The 21,669-nt window shown below is 47.3% G+C and overlaps 9 protein-coding genes across 9 annotated transcripts; 6 read left to right on the forward strand and 3 right to left on the reverse strand.

The window, feature by feature from the left end:
* Window positions 1–208: 208 nt before the first annotated feature.
* On the reverse strand, window positions 209–1,650 carry N7509_001290 (stearoyl-CoA 9-desaturase sdeA; the record flags this gene model as incomplete). Its single annotated transcript, XM_056625927.1, has 2 exons — window positions 209–1,338; window positions 1,413–1,650. The coding sequence occupies 2 exons, from the start codon at window positions 1,648–1,650 to the stop codon at window positions 209–211; spliced, it is 1,368 nt and encodes a 455-aa protein (XP_056494509.1).
* Window positions 1,651–3,582: 1,932 nt separating this feature from the next.
* On the forward strand, window positions 3,583–5,007 carry N7509_001291 (uncharacterized protein; the record flags this gene model as incomplete). Its single annotated transcript, XM_056625928.1, has 1 exon — window positions 3,583–5,007. The coding sequence occupies one exon, from the start codon at window positions 3,583–3,585 to the stop codon at window positions 5,005–5,007; it is 1,425 nt and encodes a 474-aa protein (XP_056494510.1).
* A 1,998-nt stretch (window positions 5,008–7,005) lies between these two features.
* On the forward strand, window positions 7,006–7,836 carry N7509_001292 (uncharacterized protein; the record flags this gene model as incomplete). The annotated part of the gene is made up of 1 exon (XM_056625929.1): window positions 7,006–7,836. The coding sequence occupies one exon, from the start codon at window positions 7,006–7,008 to the stop codon at window positions 7,834–7,836; it is 831 nt and encodes a 276-aa protein (XP_056494511.1).
* A 265-nt stretch (window positions 7,837–8,101) lies between these two features.
* On the reverse strand, window positions 8,102–9,206 carry N7509_001293 (uncharacterized protein; the record flags this gene model as incomplete). The annotated part of the gene is made up of 3 exons (XM_056625930.1): window positions 8,102–8,430; window positions 8,496–9,034; window positions 9,091–9,206. 3 exons carry the CDS (start codon window positions 9,204–9,206, stop codon window positions 8,102–8,104), a joined length of 984 nt encoding a protein of 327 aa, XP_056494512.1.
* A 483-nt stretch (window positions 9,207–9,689) lies between these two features.
* Window positions 9,690–11,497, reverse strand: N7509_001294 (uncharacterized protein; the record flags this gene model as incomplete). The annotated part of the gene is made up of 7 exons (XM_056625931.1): window positions 9,690–9,813; window positions 9,873–10,334; window positions 10,390–10,756; window positions 10,808–10,925; window positions 10,983–11,111; window positions 11,157–11,196; window positions 11,268–11,497. 7 exons carry the CDS (start codon window positions 11,495–11,497, stop codon window positions 9,690–9,692), a joined length of 1,470 nt encoding a protein of 489 aa, XP_056494513.1.
* A 730-nt stretch (window positions 11,498–12,227) lies between these two features.
* N7509_001295 (alkyl/aryl-sulfatase) lies at window positions 12,228–13,814 on the forward strand (the record flags this gene model as incomplete). Its single annotated transcript, XM_056625932.1, has 1 exon — window positions 12,228–13,814. One exon carries the CDS (start codon window positions 12,228–12,230, stop codon window positions 13,812–13,814), a length of 1,587 nt encoding a protein of 528 aa, XP_056494514.1.
* Window positions 13,815–15,023: 1,209 nt separating this feature from the next.
* N7509_001296 (fungal specific transcription factor domain-containing protein) lies at window positions 15,024–16,400 on the forward strand (the record flags this gene model as incomplete). Its single annotated transcript, XM_056625933.1, has 3 exons — window positions 15,024–15,467; window positions 15,515–15,721; window positions 15,828–16,400. 3 exons carry the CDS (start codon window positions 15,024–15,026, stop codon window positions 16,398–16,400), a joined length of 1,224 nt encoding a protein of 407 aa, XP_056494515.1.
* Window positions 16,401–17,015: 615 nt separating this feature from the next.
* On the forward strand, window positions 17,016–18,293 carry N7509_001297 (uncharacterized protein; the record flags this gene model as incomplete). Its single annotated transcript, XM_056625934.1, has 1 exon — window positions 17,016–18,293. One exon carries the CDS (start codon window positions 17,016–17,018, stop codon window positions 18,291–18,293), a length of 1,278 nt encoding a protein of 425 aa, XP_056494516.1.
* Window positions 18,294–20,066: 1,773 nt separating this feature from the next.
* Window positions 20,067–21,029, forward strand: N7509_001298 (uncharacterized protein; the record flags this gene model as incomplete). The annotated part of the gene is made up of 3 exons (XM_056625935.1): window positions 20,067–20,251; window positions 20,350–20,559; window positions 20,621–21,029. The coding sequence occupies 3 exons, from the start codon at window positions 20,067–20,069 to the stop codon at window positions 21,027–21,029; spliced, it is 804 nt and encodes a 267-aa protein (XP_056494517.1).
* Window positions 21,030–21,669: the final 640 nt, after the last annotated feature.

Genomic DNA, 21,669 nt, shown 5'->3' on the forward strand with positions numbered 1-21,669 from the left:
ACTAGGGGAACTACAGAGTATGTATGGTCTACGATAGTGAAGATTGCATGATAAATAATGGTCGTTTCTAGTTCATGGCAAATTATCTATGTGAGAGCGCTTTTCGAAAAAGACAGACAAAAATAATCAAGGAAAAATAACTCCGTGAAACACCGTCCAGCCACTCGGATGCAAAGCAAAATAAATCATCGACATAATAAGCACACACTCAAGCGGCATCCGCAGTGGAGACGGGCTCGGGGATCTTGGTAACCTGGGCACCAGCCCGGATGATACGCTGTCCACTCTCATCACGAACGTACTCGGTGTTCTCCTTGTGAGAACGCTTCCAGATCTCAACTTCACAGCCACCGCGGATCACACCCACACGCATGGTAGAGAGTAGGTTGTGGGCGGCGTTGGAGTGGTAGTAGATACCACCGTTGAACATGGCGGTGGCATCCTTGCCAATACCGGAGTTGATCATGGCCTTGCCACCGGGGTGATCCTTGATGAAGTCGGTCACGTCATGGACAACACCAGCGATGGCAACCAAGCCACGGCCGTTCTTGGCTTGCTCGACATAGTCGTCCCACTCCAGGACGGGAAGCTGCTCGAGAGGGGTACCCCAGTCCAGCTTGGAGCGCTTCTGGTCGATCTTCTTCTGGAGCTGCTGGATACGGCCCTTCTCGATCTCGTTGGCACGGAACTGCTTGAGGTCGTAGGCGAGGCCGAGCTGCTTCCAGGACCAGATGGTCCACTTGGTGGGGTCATACTGGTGCCACTCGATGGCGTTGCGGTAGTCGGAGGGGAACTCGTGGTGGAAGTTGTGGTATCCCTCACCCAGGGTAACCAGGGCAGTGATAACATGGTCACGGGGAGAGTTGCGGTCGTCGAAGGGCTGGTCACCGAGCCAGTGAGCGAGAGAGTTGACGCAGAAGGTAGCCTGTTGGACGAAGAAGATGCGAAGGATACCGGCGTAGACGAAACCACCGAGCCAGTCACCCCAGCCGAGACCGGCCACGAGCATGGGGAAGAGAAGTCCCATGCCGAAGACGACCTTGAGGTAGTGACGGTGCTGCCAAATAACGACGGGGTCCTCATTCAGATCAGAGATATCGGTACGGCCAATGCGCTTGGGGTTCTGCTTCATGACCATCCAGCCGAGGTGAGAGTACCAGAAACCCTTGCGAACGGAGTAAGGGTCCTTCTCGGTGTCGGTGTAACGGTGGTGAGCACGGTGGCCACGAGCCCACCAGCGAATGGAGCCCTCAACGGCACCGCCGCCGACCAGGGCGAGCCAGATGCGAAGGGGGAGAGTGGCGGAGTAGGAGCAGTGAGCCCAGAGACGGTGATATCCTGTGGAATATAAGTTAGTATTAAATCCTTCCATGATGGATGAGCTAGCTAGCTCAATGTGAATCATTGCTTACCTGCTGTGATACCCAGACCGGTGAAGAAGTAGTACACGACGGCCCAGACGGCAGTCTTCAGGTACAGGGGAGTCCAGAAAGCCTGGACACAGCCCATGGCAGGAATACCAAGAATGAGGTAGACATTGAGCCAGTTGACATGCTTGTACCAGTTGTTGCGAGTCAACGGAGTATCGGCGATGTGCACCTTCTTGGTGTCAGGAGCCCGAGGGCGAGAGGACTCAGCCTTGGTCGACATGATGTCTCTGTGATTCACTTTTCTCTTTCCCTCAGTGATGAAGAAGAAAGATGGAAAGGACGGGAGGGAAAAAAGAGAAGTATGAGAAGGGAGTGGCGTGGGCCAGGGCCGGGCGATGGCTTTTTTTATATGGGGGGCCCACTTAGGACCAACGTTGGGGGGAGAGGAAGGGTTTGATCGCCAACGGATTATGGGGAAGCTTGGTGCAGGACGAATCAACACAAATGCAAAGGGAGAAAAAGGGAGAAACAGGAATCACAAGATCCCTCGGCAGAGAAACGGAAGAAGTCGAGCGGCCGATCAAGAAAGAAAACGAAGGAGAAGAAAAGGAAAAAGGGCAATGGACGAATGAGCGTGAGTGTTGCAGCGTGTCTGGCCGGTTCCTGAGGTGGCGTGCCTTCCTTTCTCGTTGAGGCGCCCCAACACTTTTCGCTTAGTCACTATCATACCACATCACCACAACATAGCATAACACATTGCAGCGTGGACAGTATTGACATGGTGCCATGTACATCATGACATGGACCAATTGTAGGATTGGATTAATATCCGCCCAACATTTCTACACTTTACAGAGTATAGAGTACACCCTAATGCTGAAGCTGCTCTGAGGTGGTCCTGCATGAACTGCACGTGACTGGCATTGCGGCTTATCATTCTTATCATGGCTCCGCAAACGGATGGGATGGGACCAAGGGATACATCCAGTACTCTAGATGTGAATACAGAAGAGATATGTTTTCTCAGATATTGACTATGTACTCTGTCTACCCTCTACTCCATGTTCTACACACCCAACTTAGTTCTTCCACCGTCGGCCACTTCCCGCTATGTCCCATCCCTTCTCACTTCCGCCCCTGGGTCACAGCCCTATGGTGGCAAACAAGACGAAAATACCAAACTCAACATCCCTAACCCTTCCGATCGGGGTGATTCCCAGCGTCATGATGGACAGTGTAGCAAAGGCCATGACCTGAATGCTTCAATGAATGAGGTCATCTCAAAATCATCAGCCATCCCCATGCTGATCGCATGTGCAAGAGACACCCCATCCACAAGATTGTAGTTACTCAAGACGAAGTAGGACTAGTTCACTGGAAATGTTGGGGTTCGGCCGCGGGTCTGCCGAGGCTGATCTAGGCCTAGTCACGTGTGTGCAAGTCACGTTGTGGGTCACGTTCTCCCCAGTCACGTTGTTTGTGATCACGTGATGTTTATGCCAAGAGCTGCGATAAGCTGCTGAGGTAAGCCGGGAGGTGGGGCGAACCACCGAACCGACCAAGATCAACTCTCTATTGACTTCGCCAGTATACACCCCATCACCCCACACCGATCTCTGCCCCATCTGTACAACATGGTCTTGACTCTATCCTTCTGGACCATGTTGTTGCTCAGTTAACAAATCACCTTCTCTCCGGATCGCTCCCGACATTTCCGGTTACTTCACTCTCACTGCTGTGGCTCCCTCACACCGCTTCGGTGCGGAGAAAGTAGCCGCCTTCAGTTTTCAGCCTCTTGCTAGCTAGAGAGACCTATCAACCATATCGGCTATCCCGAAATTCAATCAGGGCTCATATTGTCACATTGTCAACCTCTTGGAGACCCAGCTACTGGAGTCGTCAAATATCTGCATCCCGGAATCATTCTGCTCTTATTTACTCGCATATCTTCCAGCGTTTCGATTTCCAAGCGTTAATTGACTGGTCTCGTTCCTCGCATCTCATCTCAGCAACCGCATCTTCCTGGTTATTCTACATCCCTGCATTCTTGCGTATCTTATCGTCTTGCTTTTTTTGTTATGGCCGTGATTGCATCCACGACCTCTGCCGTCCGAAGATATATACTCCATGGTCCGACCAAATCCTCCATCGCAAGTAAAATCACAAACCTGAAGGCTCCAGATAGTCTCGATATCCCCTGGGAATGACAATCATGTCCTCCCAGAGGCCCGCGGATATATTCCGCACCCTCCCAGTGGAGCTCATGATCGAAATTCTGCAGTATATCGATGATTTCTATAGCGTCGTGAGCCTGACCAAAGCCTCACCACACGCCGAATCTGTATGCGCGACATACGCCCTCCCAATCCTAAATCGCCTCACGAAGTGGCACTCTCTTTTCCACTGCCCATACAGCTACCGCAGTCAATGCGTCCCAATGCCTATTCGTGGAATATTCCGCTGCCTCGCTCTCATGCTGAGTGAACCACCATCCAATATCGAATCTGTGAAGCGCCATTTTCAATACACGCAAGACTGCCCCTGGAGCGTGGTCCCAATTCCACTCTGCCCGAAGAGAGCTGCCAAAGTAGCATTTGAACTTATTCGCATCGCTGGTCGTATTCAGCGTCTTGCATGCATGTGTCTTCTCACCATGGTCGGCAGCCTGCACTGTGCAGTTTCCAGTTCCAAACTTCTCGGTCCGGATCGTGCGACACAATTTATCCCCTTCAGCTGGGTCGAAGAATACAGAGTCTATCAAGCACTCTGGAATCTGCAGCTTTATTCCACATACCTCCATTATACGCAGGAGAAATGGGGCTGGTCAACTCAGGAGGCTCAGGCGTTGAGTATTGAGATCCCTTGGCAGTTCAAATCAAAGGGTCAGTTGGATGAAGAGATTCCCTCCGTGACGACTGTTCTCATCCAGTTGGGCCTTATACCGAAACGAATAGCCCACCTGCCCTTATTCGACTTTGATGATATGGAGGAAACATTGGACCACGGTGGATATCCGTCATCATGTGCATGGTCACCACCGCCTGTCTCCGAACTAGAATATTTTCTGGGTGGATATGACTTCTGGGGCCAAAGCGTCGAGCAAGCTCTAATACGAGTATCAAAATCTGCAATCCGATGGGAATTTATGACCGACCGTTCTCCGATGCCCAATCGCCTGTTACACCCGGCGGTAACTTTCCGGATGGATGGACCCGAGCGACCTCTATTCCAAGGAATGGGCCTATTCATCTGGGACGAATGGCGTATGTGCGCAGTTGGTCTTATTTGCCCTCGTCCCTCCCAAAGGGAATCGGGCCTTCCGCGTGGACCGGATGGAAAACCGATTGATCTAACGCCGTTTTTGGAAGACTTCTATTCATGGAACGAAAAGGTCATTTACGAACGCTGGTGGTCTTTGCTAGGGCAGTATCCGGATTTGTTGGATTTTGTCCCGCGAGACTCTTCAAAAGATCATTCATTTCCTTGCAAGAATTGGATGTCTAATCGAGAGCAGCGGCTCGCTGCTAGTCCCAGCGAAAGTCGAGGTTTGATCCCTTTATTTATCACTCGATTGGCAGAGTCATCGGGCTATGAAGATGAGACCTACGACTCGGACGACAACTTTCATGACATCTAGACGCGCCCTTCTGGAAATAGTTATTTAATCCATCATCGGTATGAGATTGGCTTGTCGTTTAGTTGTTCAAGTTGATATTGGAAAGCCTCTAAAGTTAGTAGACTGCGTCACCGTAGGCTTCACACGCTGTACTACCGAGGTAGCTCTCACCGGATTGCCTTCAAGGTCGGTATTTATTAGCTGCTCCAGTCTATACTAAGGCTGGTATTCCAGTAAATTCATAAGAACTAGTAGCTACCAGAAGCAAATGCAGTACCCAAGGGAGCCCTGGAGTGAATGCCGGTACCATGAGCTGGTGCCAACAAAGGAGAAGCAACGCGCAATTCCACAACTGTGAGACATCGTATAATGACCTCAAGCCTAGACCGCCGCCATGCCACTGACGCTTTTCATGAGGAATTTAATTAATTCAATTGTTTACTATAATTCCTTTGATACAGTGGTTGCCTAATTTATTCTTAGCTACAGGTCCACATTGGCGTTTCTCTAAGGCGTCACAACAAAGCTCCAAGTTCTATATACTCATAATATCAAGTGACCTTTCGGCTGCCTGCATGCCCAATAGCCTCAATTCGACCATTTCATTGTCCTCAACTCCCTTTCTTTACTCATATCTATCGGTCTGCCCTTTGTCCAGCTGTCCTCGTCGATGACCCCCAAAGTGAGATATCAAAAAGAATGTCCAGTGGACTCGTCGTTTTGTTTAACAACGAAACTTCGTGATTAATTCTTCGAATAGGTCTCATTGTCTGTTTGAGATGCTTTGTTCTCAATGATTAAGGATACAGCTTCTCGGGGGCCGTCGAAAAAACTATAAAAGAACGGCGTTTCCCTCTATAAACTCGGAACCAGCACCCACTTATTATCATATCAACGAGCAGTAGAACCCACCCATTTGTTATTATATACTACTAGTAGTACTGCTATTTATCTATAAATTGGCCACTATGTCGTCTTCACGTCACACGATCGCGGCTCAGCCTCTCATCCACGACCTCGAGGAGTCTATCCTGGACCTCTGCGTCGATAGGATACGACCCAGCTTTCTAGCAGCTGGGTACGGAATCGACCCATTTGCCCACCGTAACACGCATTCCGTGTTATACTTACTAACCGCAGATGGAAACTCAATAGAGCTGAACATGGGCTCCCCTTCCGCGCTTACCGACATGGGAAGGCTGGTGATCCGTCATCGAAACTTTAGAAGGCATCGCTATTGCTATAAGTATTGGAACCTGGTTCCCCGGCCAGGTCTGACTGTTCGTGATATTATTTGGTTTATTCAAGAAGAACGACGACATATTTACCAGTTTCATCCCAGCGGTCTTGGTTGCCGACACTGGGTGCGAACGGTGATTAGCGACCTTCGAGAACATGGCTTTTTTTATATGACCCAGACTCGCTGTCTGCGCAGATTTATGAATGATATGGGGTACTCATATCCTCATGGGCTGTCTCGGAAGAGATCCCCTATTGCCAGAGGGAGGTTTCTGTAAAAGGAGGACTCGGATTTATGGGAGGAGATGTTAGACTTTTAGGCAGGCACCTAGTCTTGGATCTCGGTTGGGGCTGTGAGGAAGTTTTATTATTTAGTCTCTGCTCCTAGAATATACGTCATTTGGAATCACAGTACCTTTTGCTACGAATACGTGGTTTCTCCTGGTTTCTAGTAGAGACAGCTTTCGTCCAAGTATCAATTCATCACGAACCTGACGTAATATAGAAACATATGCCGCTTGATGCACATACTAGTAGCTACTGAGTACGAGATCAAAAACTAAAGTTTGTAGACTGTTTTAGTAGCGAAGACCTTGAATGAAATTAGGGTTTGCCAATTGGTGACTCGGCCCTGAAGAAGTCGATTCAGTAGTCAGCTATCTCAATGTCATCTTGACGTATCGACTAACATTCAAGGTCGTCTAATTTATCTTGTGTAAATCACTACGTCTTGCAAACAGCATGTTACTTGTATGGTGAAGTTATCCTACGATTTTTAAAATGCCAAACAGCCTCATTCCAACCCATCTCTTGTGTCTGCCTGGGGATAGAACACCTGAAGAGGATCTTTTGGAGAAAAAGGGAGATATCCAGTTGATTCAAAGGTACAGATGGAATCTTCACCACAATGGCAAAAGTACTTGGAACACAGACCGGGTCGATTTGGCAGGACTCCTTAAGGTAGAGCTTGCATTACGGGAGAACGATCAGCGTCACGTGGCGCTCACGGGAAAGCTCGATGCGAGAAGGCGATACGAGATTAATGTAAAACTAAAGTTTGCTGAGGAAATTACTGAGGTGCAATCAATCGAATCAGAGATCAAAAAGCTTATAAGGGATTATTGGGACTTAGAACGACGTTGGTGGCAGATTAGATCTTCGTTCCCCAGGACTCCACTAAGCAGAGGTGTGGACTTATGGCGATCAAATCCTATGTGGTATTTGCACCAGGACCTCCGGGAAGACTGTGCCGGCCGAGGTGGATGCTGCGAGCAAGATTGTGGATGCTGTCCCAAGCGTAGAGAAAGACCCGGACGAAATCTGGCTGCCGGCCACTGCACTGTTGAATGTTCTTGTTGCGAGAAAGTACGAGGGTTTGAGCTTGATGCAGAGCAGAAGAGGATGTATCGAAAGGCTTTCGGTCTTGGAAGCGATTGGATTACAAAATCGGCTTACGCGACAAAGATGATCCAGGTTTCGACTTTAGGACTAACAGCTGGAGATGCAGTTGTCGACCCATTTGACAAGATTTCAGACGTTACTGATGATCGGGCCCACCTCCCTCTTCCATGCTGGAGAATGTTGGGGCATATTGGGCTTAATCCTGTATGATATAACTTGCCATATCTGAGATGGCTCGTTTCGTTCGCTTTCCCTCTTTCCATTCACTAGTTTCGTGTTTGCTCCTCTTCGTCGCTTAACTTCGAACATAAACCAAGTGATGCTACCTTTGCGCTAGAAAAGTTTGGATACGAGTTTAGTAATTGAGTGACGGAAATGTCCCTCCATGTGTTGATTAGTGCCAGAATTCGTGTCCTTCATTCAGATGCCATCGAACAGTCCTCACTAGACCTTCATCGAAGTATGTTCTCTGCTTTCACCCAAGTGCTTCTAGCTTAGAACCATCGGCCCAGTACATACTGTCATTGTATGGGCGATCCTCAAGATGTTCAACCCAAGATGACAGTTGATCTGTTGTATTTTGACTGGCAAAATGTCGGTAGATCTTCTCTGCTACCTGCATAACTTGTAAATGAGTGCTGGAAGAGATATTATACGTCTCGTCGTCGGAGCCCTTGTGGAATATCGTATCCAGCGCCTCCGCCACATCAGGTGCAAAAATAAACGCGCGAGCATTCCGGCCATCACCTTGTATTGGCATTTTGCTGCCCTTTTCTTGTAGGATGATAAACTTCGGAATCAGCTCTTTAGACCAGTAGATCATTTTAGTCAGCTATCATTATTACCGTAACGTGACGGAACTAGCATACTTTCAGGGTATTGATAGGGCCCGAAAACATTGTTGCATCTTGTGACAATAATTGGCATCTGAAAAGATTTGCGATAACTGTGAATGATCATCTCTGCCGCCGCTTTGGTCGCGGCATATGGATTGGTGGGTTTCAGAGGGTGCTCCTCCATGAATGGAAATAAGGTAGTGTCATTGGGGCCATAGACCTCATCGGTGGAGACGTACACAAACCTTTGAATTGAACCATATTTACGGCATGTCTCAAGCAGGCAATGCGTGCCGAGAATATTGATCGCCGTGAAAGCGAGCGGATCATTGAAGGAGTGATCGACACGGGACTCCGCAGCTAAATGAATGATCGCGTCGACATGGTAATCGTTCAGAACACTCTCAACATGCTGTCGGTCGCAAATGTCTCCTTTGATGAAATGGAAATTCGGCAGATGCTCAATCGCAGAGAAATTCTTCAAAGAGGAGCAATATTCCAGATTGTCAAGGCAAATAATCTCATATGCGTTCCTGTAAGTCTTGAGCATGTGCCGAATAAACCACCCACCACTATTAACGATCAGGTTGTCTCAAATTCCAATGCCAAGCGAAGTAATTATTCTCACATAAAGCCTGCCCCTCCTGTTACCAATATAGTTTTAATTGCAGCCTTGACGTTATTGGCATTATAGATGCCATGGTCCTGGTCACTAGTATGGCCGTTTTCAGCAGATTGGGGCATTGCGGGACTGATATCAAGATGAAAAACACTCTCCGATACAAAATAGCGATATGTCTGCTTCGTGCCAATTTTGGACTTTGTAGAATCATATTAAGACCACTCTCCAAATTACGAGCCATGCTGGTTCAGCTAGGACTAAAAACCCCCCCGTGTGAAACTCTCACAATACCTGTTCGTTATTGAATCGATTAGTTGGTCGGCATGGGATCTTACCCTTGAAAGCGCACAAAACCCTCATCTATATGATAAGTATTGAGAAAAAGACGTATAGGACGCAAAGGAAATGGATGTGTAGGACAATTATCAAGCCCTAAAGTGGTCATTTTCGCAGATTTCTAGTAGCAGATCTCGTAACGTCACGCGTTTATACGGCAGTCTATTCCAGCCTATTGATCCCCCATCCCCAGTAGTATGGCTATTAGCACTTCTAAGGTTCCTGACCTGGATAGCTTGCACTAGAATTTCTTTGATATTATTGGCTATCTAAAGCATGTAGTGAAAGCCATCTAGCCCCTCGATGATAATCTCCCCACGAGCAGCCCGGTTGTTCGCCTTGTGGAAGCGGATCATCATTGCAACCGAAATTCCTATAGTCAATGCACAGCACCTATCGAGGAAGATTGTCAGCGAAAATGCGACACAAATGAAAGAAGAAAAGAAACGCACACTAGACAGGCATAAAAGCCTGGCATATAGAGAGGTGCGTCTTGAGAGCGGAAAATCAGCGATCCTGCGATACCGCCGACGCCTCCCGCTCCTATGATGCTGGCACTACAGAATGTCTGCTTCCATTTTCCACGGATGTTATTGGTCTGCCACGTAATTATAGCGGGCAGATTTGATTGCGTTCCTCCCGCTATTAGAAAAATCCCAAAATATTGAACCCAGGGGCTTTTCACCCAAGCTAGAACGCAGATTCCCACTGCAGCCTGAAAGCCGTTGTAGATTATTATCAGACCTCGCAACTTGGTTTTGCCGCCAAGCCATGCCTGGAAACACATTTGAAGACATGCGAATATGTAGGGTGGGGTGTTCAAGGCTTGAGACTCAATGAGACTGAACCCCAATTGTCCCTGTAGGATGATTGGCATAAAGAATGAAATTGCATATATCACTGTACTCATGCATCTTGAATGTATGTTAGCAGTATAAAATCTGGCGTTGAAGGTGACCAGCTTCTTACAGATAGCTGAGCTCAAAGCCCCAAATGTTGATATCCAGAGCGGGCCTGAGAAACTTTCTGAACTCAAACGAGTCATCCTCGTAGCTATCATTTCGCTGATGGCCAATACTTTCGATCACAATGTGCGCCTCTCTCTCTGTGAGAAACCTCCACGCATCTTGGCCATCCGCGGGCATATTCACTAATAATGTGAATCCTATAAAAGAGATAGCACAAGTTAACAAACCTTCCATGATCAATATCCATCGCCACGCGTTGAGCCCCTCAATGCCTTTCATTTGTGAGAATGCGCATGCAAGTAGCCCCGAGAAGGCAGCGCCGAGTAAGCTGATAGTATAGAATGAGGAATATCTTGTCTGAATATCGGCTAGAAAATTCGATTAGTATCTAGCCACAGAAGCGCAAAAGAGTGTTTTACCTCGGGTATACCACTGGGAAATTGTATAGACAGCACCAGGAAACAGCCCTGCCTCAAATGCACCGAGGAGCAACCGAAGAGCGACCATCACTCGCCAGTCTTGAACAAAACCAAAGCACTAACTCGGAGGTCAATAACGCTTTAATTGCATACATTTGGAGCGGTGCGTAGATACCATCATAACTATACCCCATAGAAGGGTAATCGTTGGAAGAAAGATACGTGGTCCGAATTTGCGCACGACAATCGTCGCAGGCATTTGAAAAATGACATAGGTAATAAAAAAGACGAGAAGAATAAGAGACTATACTGTCAGTGCTGCATATCTTAGCTATATCAGCGTACTCACATAGCGCTCGCCCTTGCTCAAATCTAGATCCTTGGACATGCTTCAATGAAACGCTGAATTAGAGTCGAGATATGAAGACATTTGAGTATGCAGCACAGGGTAATTTCTTACCCGGAGATTGCAGCATTTCCCATATTAGCCCTATCCAAGAAGCTGGCGGCCATCATGAGACCAAGAGGAAAGACAATACGGAAATCGATCTTGCGTATTATCTTTCGTCGTTCGACACGAGAGTAACCTTCAACGCTGCCAACTTCTTCTGGGTCGTTGGAAGAGCCTTCCATCCCAACAAATTTCGTGTCGTCATATTTGGTTGTAGAACAAGTCTCAGAGCGAGCCATGCTAGAAGAAAGATTTCGGGTTCGTTTTGTAAGAATGTCTTTCTCGGAATAACCAAGTTTCGCGAGGGCAACCAAGCTGGATGTTTATAACAAGAACGAGGATGTCTTGGATAATGGAAGAATGATGAATGGCATAATTTGAATATCCAATCACATTTCATACCGTCTGCTGGTCAAACTTCGGTAGGAAACTGTCTGGGGAAGGTTCGGTACACGATGCGGGGTACCGAAGGCTCGGCAATGCCGAAAGGCCTTGGACCGAACCATGAGCCGAACCCTGAATCCTGTACCTAGTCCAGTATTCTCGGTTCAAAAGGCATATGAGATCCGCCCCTACATATTCTAGTGAAATATATAGGTTAACCTTCATGCTCCAAGATTGAAGGCATTTTCAGAGCATTTGCGTTTCAGGTTACTCGATATCCAATCATATTCGATCACCCCTCCTTGCCAGAATGGCCCCTGCCGACAATAAAAATTCCGCTTCTTTTTCGGACAGAGAAGACTTTGAAAATGCCTCCGAGGATTCATTGATTCTCTGAAGCCTTGCACTATCCGCGCTGGGGACGGAAATGTCGTATGGGATAATGACCAATATTCATTCCTCGAGGACAAGTGCCCTGGGACGGTCAATCCAAGTCTCTGGCGACAGGCTCAGCTTTGCTACAAACAGGGGCTCTTCGAGGTTGCTCGAGGCATCTATCAAGTCAGGGGCTTTGATCTTTCAAACATGACCGTGGTAGAGGGCCAGCAAGGAGTCATTGTGATCGACCCCCTCATCTCGGCTGAATGTGCCGCAGCAGCTCTAGCATTATATCGGCAACATCGTGGAAACCGAAAGGTCACTGGCCTCATCTATTCACATTCACATGTGGATCATTTTGGGGGTGCAGCGGGTGTGCTTCCATCTTACGGCCTCGCCAACGAATCGTCTACTACTGAGCCCGTATCCATTCCAATCCTTGCCCCCGAGCACTTCATGGATGAGGCCATCAGCGAAAACATATTCGCGGGACCAGCAATGCGTCGGCGTGCAGCATTTATGTTCGGCAATCGCCTGGTTAAGGGTTCCCAAGGCCAGGTTAGCTCCGGGCTCGGCCTGACCAGTTCCAGTGGCACCACTGGGCTTATCCCGCCAAATGTGGATATCAAACTAACAGGCGAAGAGCATGTTTTGGATGGAGTGAGAATCATCTTTCAAATGGTTCCGGGCACAGAGGCACCGGCAGAGATCAATCTCTATTTCCCAGAACAACGGGCCCTCTGTATCTCAGAATGCGCTACTCATTGTATGCACAATATAGGCACCCTCAGGGGTGCTCAAGTACGGGATGCAAAGGCGTGGTCTAAATACCTCGATGAATCATTGGCACTTTTTGGAAATAAGTCCGATGTTTTGTTCGCTAGCCATCACTGGCCAACCTGGGGCCAGGAGAAGCTCATACAGCTCATATCGGAGCAGCGTGATCTATACGCCTACCTCCATGACCAGACATGCCGGATGATGAATCTTGGGCTCACAGGATCCCAAATTGCAGAAAGGCTACAATTGCCTACGTCCCTTCAGAAGGCCTGGCATATCAAAGGCTATTATGGCTCCCTTAGCCACAATGTGAAAGCCATATATCAGCGGTACATGACCTGGTTCGACGGCAATGCTGCTCATCTATGGCAGCATCCACCAGAAAATGAAGCAAAGCGATATGTTGACTGTATGGGGGGCGTGGAAAGTGTTGTTGGAAAGGCCCTAGCGTATCGTGACGACGGCGATCTCCGCTTTGCGGCTACTTTACTTGACCACGCGCTTTTTACGGAGCCTACGCCCGCGGTAAGAGAAGCATCGGCCTCGGTATTCGAGAGGCTAGGCTACGGGGCAGAGAATGCCATATGGCGCAATTTCTATCTTACCCGCGCTCAAGACATCCGCAACAAGGTCGAATTCCATATTTCGAAACCCGCAGAAGTGCAACCAATAAATCCATTCCTCTCCGTGGCTGACTGGCTGGATTGTATCTCTATTCAATTGGATGGGAGTCGGGTAAATGGCGAGAACATCACGATTGACATCCTGATGCCTGATGAGAAATGTCGCTGGACATTGTCCTTGAGCAATGGCGCTTTAACTTATCGGGAAAAGCCAATTGAACAGGATTCTCAGCAACCAGCAGATTTAATCCTAAATTTGACTAAAGGCCAGCTAGCTGAGGTCCTTCAGGGTGATCTTCAGGTGATTGAACAAGCCGAGGGGGACCTGAGCGTCTTATCCAAACTTCTAGGGTTCCTGTCCATTGTGATCAGAGGACGACCAATGTTATAGAAGGATATGGATCATTTGGTGCTCATCTGGTCAATTATACGAGCAGGGAAATCGATCATCATAGATTTTAGGTCACCTTGGACAATTGGAAAATCAGTTTTAAATAGGTCTCTCCTTCAGAACCGCTATCTTATAGTTGGACTGATGTGAATGATAATATTCAATGCGCCTTAGGTCTCCAATTTCCAGGAATGCTCTCTACAGTTAGATACCTCGCGGATTTCGTATTGTATCTGAAACATACTGTCTCTAGTTATCTATCGTAAATTCTCTCTTGTACCCCAAAACTTCCTATTTCGCCCATTTAATGCTTGTTCTAGTTAGTGCATACGTGGTGCTTGCTGTTGTTGCTGCTTGTTCACTATATTCTACTGGTCTGCTTGCCAGATTGACATCGTGCTGTTCCCATTTTAGCAGATAGATTCACCATGTAAACCATGATCTAGTTAATTCCCCAACCGTCTTGACCGAATTAGATTCCGCAAAATCGATTGTGGTGGGGTAATTCATATTCGCCAAGACATACACTTTACGTAACCCATCGTTTCCCCACAGTTTGCTCGCATGCCCCCTGCCAACATATGCCAACAACTTGCATGACCTGCAGATAGTTACATATGGCAGATTTATATTTCTCTAGCTGATCGCATCATGCCCTCTTCGAATGGTCCAAGTAAAAGGGCCCGCGAAAGGGCAAAAATTGTCTGTCTCCACTGTCACGCACGGAAGGAATGTCTCCCACACCTCCTGGCATGTGGCGAAACTAACAGCCTGACAGGTACGATGTGATCTCCAAGAACAAGAAGGTGATGCTTGCAGCCATTGCAAAAGACGTGGCCAAGAATGCAAGTAAGAGCTTGTGGCCATGATACCATTGGCAATATGTGTTGAAGCTCAATTCTTTCTAGGCAGCACGGTAGTTGGGATGGTCGAATGACACGTTCCCGGACTTTGCAATCACAGACAGCAAGCCCTATCACAGTAGCGTCATATTCCAATGACGGTTCCACTGAATCTTTATACCCTGGCCAGTCTAGTCAGACTCAAGATAGCCATCATCAAACGATCCGACAGCAGCCCGACCAGCCAGGCTATATAGGAGAGCAATCTCTGATGTCTTCTTCTTCATCGGTTTCTGTACCGGCAATGTTGGATTCGGGTTCCTTTTCGCAACACATCCATGGTGAGATACTTAAAATCACCAACGCGATGTCTCTCCCATCTCAGTCAAAATTCCAGGTCTTCACAGAAACATATTTTATGCATCTTTACCACATGGCACCTGTCATTGATCGGGCAGATTTGGCTGTAGAACAACCATCTGATTTACTGATATTGGCAATTTCTTTAATCGGATCCCAGCTGCGATACCCTAGGGACCAACCCCCAACACTTTTGAGCGAGTCGTATTACCTCAAGATCAAGACTCTCCTTTATGCAAAACACGAACACGATAAACTTGCTATTCTGAAAACGCTTTGCATCTTATGCTTCTGGGTTATAACACCACCTGTAGTGGTGAGCCTTGATTCCTCCTACCACTGGCTCGGCGTAGCCGTCCGACTTGCATATCAAATGGGTCTTCATCGAGAATCGAGTTATCTAAAATTATCCAACCCGGGAGCCGCCCGGCGATTGGTGTGGTTCATTTTCGTAAGTTCCGTTTCAACAATAACGAAATCTTCTAACTTGACTTTTAGTGCGCAGACAAACTGCAGGCGGCGGCATTTGGACGTCCTATCTTCATATCATCTCAGAGCATAAACTTGCGCCCGTTAGAGCTTGAAGATTTTGAATCTCCAGATGCTAAAGCGGAGACGTTTATCCAATTCACGAACCTAAATAAACTCCTCGAGAAGATTGTGGAGTTTCAGGACCGCAGGCCGAGGCATCTCATGAACAAGTGCGTACCATCCATTCCAGAGGCCTTAGGATATAATATGCCAAATGAACTATGTGTTCCCCCGGTTTAGCGTTACGATTGCAATCTGCTAATTGAAAGAACATAAGCAGGGATTATGGATTCTCAACTCTTTGAAACAATGGGTTGCGACCCTTCCAAGTAACTTGAACCTTCACAATGATTCTGGTCGCAGAGAATATTGTCGAGGTATCGCAGAATTACATATCCACTACTTCACTTGCATCATCCTATTCATTCATTTATACGGACATGTCATTAACCCATCCATGATGACCGATACATCTCTAGTTGCATCATCGTGTATGGCGCGTTTGTACGATGAAATTGATGACCATGATGAGATTAACTACCTCACGCCAGTCCATAATTGGTCTCTGATGGTGGGGTGTATCCCGCAAATTCACAGACTCGGAGACATTGGATTACTTTCCGAAGAACATGACTTGTGCAATACGGAGCTAGAGATCTTCGTCACTGCACTTAGATGCATGCGTCTGAAATGGCCACCTGCAAATAACATATTATCGACTCTCGACCGCCTCCGGACATCTAAATTTCATCCAATGCTACCCGAGGATCAATCAAAAGTCGCCCGGCCGCTGGTGGTTCTGGAGGGCTTGTTCCCTTTCCCAAGGACATGTGTCCCAGAATGGAAATGGTGAATCTGGATTCAGTCGAACAAAGCGATGAAGATCAAGGCGGGATGATGCCTATAGTTGATGGATCTATGGACTGGATATTCGACGAATTCAATCTTGATTATTTGGATATTCCATTTCTCGGCTGAATGTCATGGTTAAACGATGCGCGAGTGATCAAAGTGCCCTTTTTACAACATCTTCGCATTTAGAATGGCACCGGGGGGAACACGATGTAAATCACACCAAAAACAATTACAATTACAAGAATCTATCAGTTATTAGTAAGTGAAAAAAATAGCCAACCAACCGTATCGAACTTCGGTCCAGTGGGGCGGTCAATTAGTTAGTCAATATGTGACTGCTATGTAAGATTAATTTGACATTGTTTCACCTTTTGTGTTTGGGGGCTAAATCAACCTCCGTCAACCTGGGCCAATCAATCGCCCACAAGCACCAGGACGATTGAATGCACAATTATCGATCGACAGTGCTGACTGTTTTGGCCCCATTTCGTCAGTCAATACGCCGATCGTTGCCCTTTCATGAGCCCATCAATCTCTCGCAGTAAATTGCTCACGAAAATCCTTGCTGACCAGAACCCAATCCACATCGGCAAATACCAAGAAAATCACTAATATGAATTCGCAAAGCATTTCCAACAAGAACGATTTGCGCTTAGATATTGCGGCCCCATCAAGCTGGCAATACAGTCCCGGCGACACAATCATCGGGAACGTCGTGCGACAATCGCCCCTCGTGTCTCCAGAGGCCACAGTCAAGATATGGCTAACGGGGATAATGAGAGTTAGAATCTTGCGCGATCTCGGCACCGGAACCAACGACCGCTGGGGAGAAAAAGACGCCTATGTTGATAAATGGACTCTGATTAACCCGACGGAACAAGTCATTTTCAATGGACCTCTGCATCATCCTGAAAATACTGAAGAGCCGGTCGCCTGGTCCTTTTCCGCATCCATTCCCAGCAAACCCAAAGCATGTATTACACAAGGCCATCTGCCCCAGGCGACCTTCCTCCCTTTTGATAAGGACCATGAGGCGTTTCATGTCTTGCCCGGATCGCTACGTACAACATGTGATGGCTACTCATCAAAGTCAGAGGCCCTGGTTGAATATAGGCTTCATGCTGTGCTGAATTATGAGCGGGGTGGCTCTAGACGGGTCGAGTATGCGACCGTGCCCATCACACTAAGACATGCCCCAGGGACCATCGACCAGAAACGAAGCTCGAATGGAGGTCTTTCATCCCCTACAAAAGTGCAAAATCATCGCCTGATACCGGGTATGGAGGACACGGAGTTGTCATTTCGACAGAAGACTAGGAAACTATTTGGGTCATCGAAGGCCCCCCAGTTTTGGTTTGAAATTGTTATGAAATCGCCGCCAGTCGTCCAATTCGACAACCCAGCACCATTGCCGATCATCTTGAGTATGGAAACTCTCAAGGGGGAGGGCCGAACAAGCAGCAGCATTGAAGAAATCCCACAGCGGATCCAGATAAATTATGTTAAGATTCGGATCCAGAGTTGGACGACAGTTATTGCTTCGGGAAATCTCACCAGCAGAGCTCATACAGACCGGCAAAGCTTTGACGTGGACTTTCACTCCGAAGATCTGTTTAAGAGCCTTGAAAGTCCTTTGGTGATTTATTCCTCCGGGAAAGCAAATGAGCCTATCGATATTGGGAATATGTTTCAGCTCGTTCTACGGAGGGACGGTCTGTATACAAATGGAAAGAGATGCTCATGGACGCTCACGCCCACTCTTTTCCCCGATCTTCTTACTTTTGCTATCAAACACACCCACCAGGTTGAGTATAGGATCAACCTCACAGTTGCGGGAGAGACACTTGAGGTGAAAGTGTTTGCACCGTTGAAGATTATAGAAGCTGCTTAAAGTCAATGTACTAATGTACTTTCTATTTTTCATCATGATAGCGTCGCGTTAGCAGCATGAACAATGCCTTTGTTTAGATGATTGATATAATCAAAACAACTTGAATTTCCACTGATGTCTCATTCCCCATACAATGACAATGACGATGCGTTTAGCGGTAGAAAAACCGGCTCAGTTTTTATATTACACCCACTGCTACCATTCGGACTTTAACTTGCTAGGTGGTAACGATGTGGCTGCAGTGCTCCAAATAGGCATCAAGCGATATTGTGGGTCTCTTCACGTCGTGATGCAACCCTGCCGGGGTTCCTAGTTTCATGCGACTCTATGGGGCCAAGGAGGCTTAGTAGTGAAGAAGCAGCGATGTGATGGGGCAAAAAGTGCTTGACAGTTGATATGAGGATAGTTTGAGAGGGCGTGCCTGAAATTCATGATATGATTGGGTGAGTCCAAAAGTGTCAGATTAGGCGAAAGGATCAAATGGTGCGACATGGCGTTTGCGGCTGGAGGCTTATTTACATACATCGTCATAGAAAGTGCGGACCAAATTTGAAAGGATCGCCCGTGTAGGGTGGTCAATCAAGAACTCATCGTCCATTTTCCTGCCTCGTGGCTCGGAGATTTGAGGCAAAAGAACAATAGTAACACCCCAGTCCAAGATGCAGCGCAATCAACTTAAGCAGATGCATGATGGTTTACAAATGTTCGCACTGTTAAAATATGGAAGGACGCCTGCTTTCAGATTAGAACCATCCCTTGCAGATCGACGAGTTCAATTCAAAGCCAACAAGGCTTTGGCAAATTCGGAAAGGATAATTTACGATCGGCTGCAGTTCGAGTAGGATCAGGTCAGATTGACTCCGTGTGATCCTATGGCCCCCTACTGAATCAATGCCGACACCTATTCATCTGATATCAAGTTGAAGCGGTTCAATGGTACATTTCAGTAGTGGATCTCATGGAGAGTAAAATCAACTGCAATGGCGTATTTTTACCTGGGCATTTATTTCGCCCGAGGCGTTATTGCGGGACCAGGGGCTCCTGTTATATTTGGAGTGAAAGAAAGATACAAATACATCTGGAGCTATCATGGCTTGTCTATTGTGCACGTGTTGATGTTAAGGTTCAAGGGGAGATCAAACGACTAATAATACCATAGATCTGGACACACGCATTCGTTGAAGGATCAGATGGCGTTCGAAATTCAGGGGCCGACATATGAAGAAAGCCTTGCCATAGCTTTGATCACCATATTCCTGGGCAGATGAAGAAAGGGACCGTATTGGTATTTCCAAGCTATCTTACCTTGGTAATCATTTGCACTAAAAATCCCGAATAGGCATGCAGTTCTATGACCTAGAGCTTGAGGCTCAACATCTGAGAAAGAGAACGAAGGTCATTCAACCGTAGGAACATGACCGGATAACTTATGAATAATGCTTTTTTGGACTTCAAAATGCTCTATGTGATCTCTTCAAGATGTAGAATGATCACGGCACTTTTCTTCGCTGGGTTAGAATGTGCGGTATTGGAAACACGGGTGTTTATTATTCGGTCTCGAATGCTGCTTACTGGGGGCCAAAAAAGATCAGCTTCCTTCCTGGAAGGGGCTAAATGTTGCATATCAAATCTCGAACGAAGAGGATCGCCCTTCACAAGCCACTTTAGTTCCTCGTAGCCTTGCGATGTAAAACTAGTATAAATAACGAGTTCGCACACACAGAATGCACATCAATAACTAGATTCTCCTTATTCCAGGCCATTTCAATCAACATGGCTCTCATCGGACGAGAATTCCTCGTTGGTAGGACTTTAAGCAGCGTCATTTCTAGTACGGCAACTCCGACGGTGACAACTGCCCCGGCAATTACTGCATGCAGTCTCGTTAACCAAGACGCCACTACGTTCAATGACCCGCTGGGGTCAGTGGTATCTCTCTCATCAACTATCGCCTGCGCGTAAGTTCGAGGCCCACGAGCGTGCTCAGAAACACGATTTCCTTTCTTTCTTTTTTTTTTCAGACCAAGATAGCCTCTGACACTTTTTATGTTGACAGCTGCAATGACGATTGGACGGCCGGCGTGGGAACCACTGTCGGAGACGATAAAAGCATTACATACACATGCCAAGTGGGAACCTCTACCACCATTGCGGTCAGCACCGCAGCACCCAGTGCCTCGCCAATTCCCTCACAATGTGCAAATGGTGCCAATCCTGATGAGTCCTGTTTCAATGCATTGGACCTCCCTGACTTTATCATGAACTGGTAAGCACCCGGGTGAATGAGAATATAACTAAACACAGATAGATTGCTAATCAGATCTCAGGTGGAAAGACAACGAAGCCAACTGTGGGAATTACGATGGATTCGCCGATTGCTGGTACGCGAAGATGACGCCGTACTCGCCATCTAAATGCGATCAGCTGAACACCGACCCTGCCTGCACTCAGCCATTATGGAAGGACTTCACGGGCTTCAATGATGTACAGAACTTCTACGTGACATGGTGTATCTGGAACACTCAGGGATTCTTCCTTGACATGTACAATGCCGTCGGCAACGCGGCTCAGCCAGTTTCTAATGCCATCGGAAGCATTGTCAGTCACTTCCTTGCGTGGATTAAGGCTCTAATAGTAGGCCACGGACTGATTATAAGCAGGTTACAGCCCTTGACCCTCCAAACGACTCTACCAGCCCATGGGAATATGTTTTCATGGCACTCACATTCGGATTGAGCTTGTACGTTTCCCTTTTTATACTCCTCAGAATCGACGTTAACTATCAGTCATCGCTTCAGGTATTCTGAAGGCAGTGTTCTTGTGAAGGCATTTTTACGATCTGTTCCTCAAACTTCTACTGTGCTTCATAATACCCTGTTCCCTGCGGGTGACGTTAGTGGAGATGTCACTGCGTGGGCAGATGTCGCGGACGAACTCGGCAAGTTCACAACCAAATGGCAGAAATCGATCGGAACCGGTCTTCCACTAGTTCAGAATAATATTTCTGTTTTCATTCCCATGTGAGTTAAAATGCCTACTTGTGATCTTCAATATATGCTCTGGGCATATGATCGGGCTAAACATCTCGCTGACAATCGGCCCATTGGCATTGATTTAGGCTTCAAAATACGCCCTTGTCTGGCATTCGCCCATCCCTCGATGATCTAACTTCCACTATCCAGCAGTCAGTTGGTGGTTATGTTGCATCTGCTTGCTTGAATGAGTTGAATTGGGTTGTGACCCGCGCTGAAAAGATCGATGTCCGCAGCCTCCAGAACGCCGGCAATTTACAATGTCAGTTTCAACCATGATATCGCATGGGACAATGCCAAGTGGCTTGACCAATGTGTATATAAGAATCATTTACTAACCTTTG

The sequence above is a fragment of the Penicillium cosmopolitanum genome, assembly GCF_028827165.1.
Source record: "Penicillium cosmopolitanum strain IBT 29677 chromosome Unknown utg000003l:1.0-3747932.0:1.0-3751027.0, whole genome shotgun sequence".
Taxonomy (NCBI): Eukaryota; Fungi; Ascomycota; class Eurotiomycetes; order Eurotiales; family Aspergillaceae; genus Penicillium; species Penicillium cosmopolitanum.